This window comes from Marmota marmota, unplaced genomic scaffold (assembly GCF_001458135.2).
Source record: "Marmota marmota marmota unplaced genomic scaffold, marMar, whole genome shotgun sequence".
NCBI classification, from domain to species: Eukaryota; Metazoa; Chordata; class Mammalia; order Rodentia; family Sciuridae; genus Marmota; species Marmota marmota.
The window spans coordinates 37,180,357-37,186,356 of NW_026000229.1; the positions used below are offsets into that span (position 1 = coordinate 37,180,357).

The window sequence follows — 6,000 nt, forward strand, 5'->3', positions numbered from 1 at the left end:
AATTCCCTCATGGATGAATGATACTCAAAGACCCCTGATGAAATGCTTCTTTGACTCCTTACGCTGGACACCTATCATGTCTGCCCTTGGGATAACAGCAGCTATCCAGACACTGCCAGAGAGTTTCTGGCTTCTGTGAGGAAAATAAAGAAAGACACTAGCTGCCTACCTGAGAGTCCCATTCTCTCCTTTGTCCAGGCTGGTGAATCGGCTGTAGAGACGAGTGATCTGACTGTGGGAAACTAAAGAGCACAAAATTAGTTCCGGTTGGAAAATAGGCACCCATTCACACTGCACCCACAGCCCATCCTCAAATGCTTCGGAGTGTGTGAGATCGGGAGATGTCACAACGCTAGGCAATCTAGAGTGTCAAAGCACAAAATGTAGTTAGGCCTGGTGGCACAGGCCTATAATACTAGGTACTCAGGAGGCTGAGGTAGGAGAATCCCAAATTCTAGGCCAGCCTGGGCAACTTAAAGACACCCTGTCTCAGTAAAAGTAAAAAAGGGCTGGCATGTAGCTCAGTGATAGAGGAATGCCCAGTACCCCCACCCCCACCAAAGAAGAAAGTTTGAAAGCTAAAAGTGGAAAGGACTCAAATAAACTAAATCAAGAACAATCAAAACTGGCTCTCAAGAATGATGTCTAGGTTTAATTAAGAACATTTTAGGGGCTGGGAATGTAGTTTAGTTATAGAGTGTGTGAGTAAGGCCCTAGTTTTGATCCTGAACATCACACGCACTCACACAAAACACACACACACACACACACGTTACATATCAGATAGTTAAGATTTAACACAATAAAGGAAGGAAGGAAGATTTTGTGTCCATCTACAACTAAAAAAATATTTTTTAAAAAAGACAGGGCTGGGGTTGTGGCTCAGTGGTAGAGTGTTTGCCTAGTATGCATGAGACACTGGGTTTGATCCTCAAGCACCACATAAATATAAAATAAAGATATTGTGTCAACCTAAAACTAAAAAAACATATTTTTTAAAAAATGTTAAAAAAAAGAGAAAAAGATGGGGCTGGGGTTGTGGCTTAGCGGTAGAGCACTCGCCTAGCATGTGCGAAGCCCTGGGTTCGATCCGCAGCACCACATAAAAATAAATAAATAAAATAAAGGTATTGTGTCTAACCAAAAAAGAGAAAAGGATATTGAGAATTTTACATTTCAACATCCTGAGTTACAGGCTATGAAAAGGCATGCTTTGCTTTGATTAAAAACTCAAATCTACTAATCAGTTTGGTGTTTCAGGTTGGCATTGCTGGGTAAGAAACTTGTACTGAATTAAAAATTGGGGTACATCAAACATTCTATTTTGAAAATCTGATTTACTCCTGCACTAAGCATTAGAGGTCTTATCTCTTCCTTCAGGACTGACCTATGGGTAAAAGAACCCCACAGCTTGGGGTCAACCTCTTTTCTGTGACTGAATAAACTTCACTGAGTTCCCAGGAAAGGAACTTTTTCCAAAAAGCAAATTAGGCAATTTATAAAATGGTCATGCCATCATCAGATGACATCTGCAAGAAAGTTATTTTTCTCTCTTTTTTTGAATTCAGGATCTTGTGCATGCTAGGCAAGCACTCTACCAACTGAACTATATCCTCAGAGGAAAAGAGTTATTTTGCCCCTAATTTTGAATTGCCTCTGTAAACTCAAACACAAGTTGACAACTAAAATTAAGTAATTACTGCAAGTATGCAATAAAACTCTGAAAATGCAAAAAAGCATTTCTGGGAAATAGTTTAGTCTCCTGGCAAATTGGAGGTAAGGGGTGGGGAAAATGATCACAGGAGAAAAGAACACAGCCAAAAAGGGTGTGCCAAGTTCGGACTTTGTCCTGGGCTGCACGTTCAGGGGCTTAAAGGGATGGCTGAAGTAGTTCTGGTAGTTATCCTCCTCCCCCAACTCCTGCAACAAAACTTGACTTGCAAGTTGACTTACTAGGAACAATGGAACAAAGTAAACAGAGTAGGCAGGAGAAAACAGGAACTGAATGAGTGGTCCAGGGCTGGGATCAAAGGACACACTAGGGCAGCTGTGACTTCTTCAAAATTAGGTTGCACCCTCAAAGAGGAACTCTGTCCTTGGTTAGCACTCTAAGGTGATGGGAGAACAGAGCAGAGATGCAGAAAGAATCACTCTCATCCTGGGCAGAGCCAGCATGGGTCCAGCCACTAAGGAAACAGAGCAGGACTGTTGTGCCTGTCAGGCAGGTTTGAAGAGCTCTCTGTGAAGAGTACTAAGGGTCAGGTGGACAGATTATGATTCCATTCATAGCATCACTGCTTACCAGCAAGGGGTAAGTAAATGTGGCTGTGGTGAGCTGGTGAAAAGAAAGTGCTTGGCAAAGTGCCTGGCACTTGGTAAGCATTCCTGGTTGGTTATTATCATTACCATTCTGACATAGCCAGCCTGAAGGTTCAGTTTTATTGCTGCGCTAATTACTCTCAACTTTCCTCTGGACTCTTGATTTTGCTTTAGGAAACTGACTGGTTTACCCTGGTCTGGCCTTGGGTCTCAAAAGCTACTCTTGTACTAAAGTTCCCTTTAATTTAGAAAAGAAGTCAGTTGAAGAATTATTACTAAATTTCCCCAAAAGATTTTTTTAAAAAACAAAATTTCTTCACATACACAATATTGTTTTCATTTCCATTATCAGTCACATATACTTCACACTGTTGTAATAGCTTACTTTTCATAGTAATTCATAATTTTCCTATACTGCTTAGGAGTACCTTTTTTCATACAAACAAAGATGTTGTGTCCGCCGAAAACTAAAAAGTAAAAAAAAAATTCTCTCTGGGGCTGGGGATATGGCTCAAGCGGTAGTGCGCTCGCCTGGCATGCGTGTGGCCGGGTTCGATCCTCAGCATCACATACCAACAAAGATGTTGTGTCCGCCGAGAACTGAAAAATAAATATTAAAAAATTCTCTCTCCCTATTAAAAAAAAAAAAAGAGTACCTTTTTTTTTTTTTTTTAACATATACTGGAGATTGAACCCAAGGGCGCTTAACTACTGAGCCATATACCCTTTTTATTTCTTATTTTGAGACAGGGTCTCACTAAGTTATTGAAGCTGGCTTTGAACTTTAGATCCTTTCAGATTCGCTGGGATTACAGCTACAGCTACCGCTATCGTGCCCAGCTCAGATTACTTTTTAGGAAGAGTTGTGTTTTGTTTTTGTTTTTTGGGGGAGGTACTAGGGATTGAACCCAGGAGCATTCTACCACTGACCTACACTCCTAGCCTTCAGGCCTCCTTTTTTTTAGACAGGGTCTCTCTGAAGTTGCTTAAGCCCTCACTAAATTGCTGAGGCTGGCCTCAAACTTGTACTCCTCCTGACTCAGCCTCTCAAATCAGTGGGATCACAGGTTTGCCAAGATATATTTCAATTTTATATTAGCTTTATCCATGCACATGATAAAAATGCACATGGAACAAAAGACAAGGAAAATCTCCCTAACACCTCAGTTTCCCACTCTCCCATCCCAAAGACAAACACTATTACCAGTTTCTTTTGAATCTTTCTAGAAACACCCTATATACATAAATAGTGATTTATACAATTTAAAATTTGGAAAGAATATTATGATCTAGTCCCAACTTCTTCAACTAACAAATGAGCCATTAAACTTTCTAATCCAGATCATCTAATAGAATGGGATGCAAGAACTTCTTACTAGTATAATTTTTAAAACTCCCTTATTAAGTATTGGTGTGGCATTAAACCCCAATTTTTGGAGGGAAACCAGTATATGGCTGCTTGAATTTATAATAATTTACCAACATGTTCACAATAAATATGTATATACATACCATTATGAAGTTGTTATTTCCAGGACAAACTGGCTATATGGAAATAAATCACTGGAGAAACACACAACCAAATGTCAACTTCTAACATTACTTGTACTGTCATATCTGAACCTATCTTCTAAATTTCTGAACTAATGTTATGATTCTGTTAGAGAAAGCTATGTTGATAGGGGTATAGCTCAGTGGTAAAGTGCTTGCCTAGCATGCATGAGATTCTACACTCAATCCCCAACACTTGGGGGTGGGGTGGGGGAGAGCCTTGTTAACAAAAAGAAAAAGCTTTCATCTAGGTGCTATATCCATGACAGAGTATAATGCAACTTCCAAGATGTAAAACTCCGAATGACTCATTCTACTTTAAAGGAGCTATAGAATCCAGATGCAGAAAAAAATTGCCATTCATTTTTCCAGAAAAAAAAAATGAAGGCAGTTTCCAGGTGCTAAGCTCATCAGACAGATGCTCAAAACCTGAACCACTCTTGATAACCCAAAGGAGTTATCAGGAGTTGATAGTTACTCTCATAAAAGTCTGTATACCGACATGTTTTGAGTGAAACTGTATTTTTCTTCACCAATAGGCAAATAATTCTCTTATATTTTAAAAAGAAGTTTAATGGCTCATTTGTTAGTTGAAAGGGCTGGACTAGATCATAACATTCTTTCCAAATTTAAAATTGTATAAATCACTCTTTAATGTGCTAACTTTCCTCACTAGAGACCATTTTATTGTCATTGCTTTGTGCTCAGAATAGAAAGGTATTTTGCAGAGGTGCCAAGCACCACGATGGAAAGGAGAGGGAAGAATTAAAGCAAAAAGAGAATAAGAAAAGTTATTTTACCCTTTAGTTTACCCTAAATCTTAAAGCTGAAGATAACCTATGCAAGGCCACTCTAAATAAAGACTGGAAAATTGAAGCTTGTACCATAATCATTTCTTCTGAGCACTCCACACCCCAATATTTCCCCTGATATGAGGACTTCAAGGTGTGGCCTACTCTCTTAGGAATTAAGAGACTTGTTGGGCTGGGGCTGTAGCTCAGTGGTAGAGCACTTGCCTGGCATGTGTGAGGTACTGGGTTCAATCCTCAGCACCACATAAAAATAAACAAAAAGTCATTCTATCCATCTACAACTACAAATAAATTTTAAAAAAAACACTATTGTTTTGTATGGGGGATTGAACCCAGGGGTGCTTACCCACTGAGCCACATCCCCAGCCCTTTTTTATATTTTATTTAGAGACAGGGTCTTGCCAAGTTGCTTAGTGCCTTGCTAAATTGCCGAAGCTGGCTTTGAATTTGCAATCCTCCTGTCTCATCCTCCTGAGCGGTTGGGATTATAGGCATGTGCCACAGAGCCTGGCTTAAAATATATTTTATAAAACAAACAAAATCTACCTTTTTATATTTGGGGAAATTTGAATATGGACTGAATAGTAGATAATATTATAGAATTTATTGTCAACTTTCTTAGGCACAGTAATTGTATTGCAGTTATACTGGAAAAATCCCTTTTCTCAGGACTTGCAGAAGTATTAAAGGATGAAGAGTTCCAATAGCTGCAACTTTCAAATTATTCACCAAGAAATATAAATTGCGGGGCTGGGGTTGTGGCTCAGTGGTAGAGTGCTTGCCTGGCATGTGTGATGACCTGTGTTCAATCCTCAGCACAGCATATAAATAAATAAATAAAATGAAGGCCCATCAACGACTTACAAAAATATTTTGAAAGAAAACATAAACTGGGGTTGGGACTATAGTTTAGCAGTAGAATATGTGCTTTAGCATGCATGCATGAGTGAGACCCTGGGTTTAAACCCAACCAAAAACGAATAAAGCAAATATAGCAAAATGTTAACTGTTGGATTCAAATAAATGCAAATGGGTGTTTGGGATACTATTCTTTTAACTTTTCTGTATATTTGAAAATTTTCATCACAAAAAGTTGGGGGGAAGAAAACTAAACTCTTATAAATTCAGTTCACAGTAAGTTTCCTTTCCCACTATAACCTAAGTTATCTGTTCATTCTTTTCCATAATAGCGTTTACTGCATGTAATGCATTTATCATTATTTTGTAGTATAATATTTTGGATTTTCTTCTCTTCTCCTAAACAGAGAACTCAGCTTATATCTTTATAGCTGCTGCTGGGATTTTTTTTTTTTTTTTT

General features: G+C 38.7%; 1 protein-coding gene across 3 annotated transcripts in view; it reads right to left on the reverse strand.

The window, feature by feature from the left end:
- The window catches only part of Chp1 (calcineurin like EF-hand protein 1), a 47,280-nt gene that overhangs the window by 34,236 nt on the left and 7,044 nt on the right, over positions 1 to 6,000 (reverse strand). For 2 of the 3 annotated variants that reach the window (XM_048793172.1, XM_015480804.2), the window contains one exon: positions 170 to 242. In XM_048793172.1, coding sequence (XP_048649129.1) covers positions 170 to 242 — 73 coding nt within the window. Of the gene's footprint in view, positions 1 to 169; positions 243 to 2,747; positions 2,773 to 6,000 lie in introns of those variants that run through there. The other variant, XM_015480805.1, reaches the window with a different exon arrangement.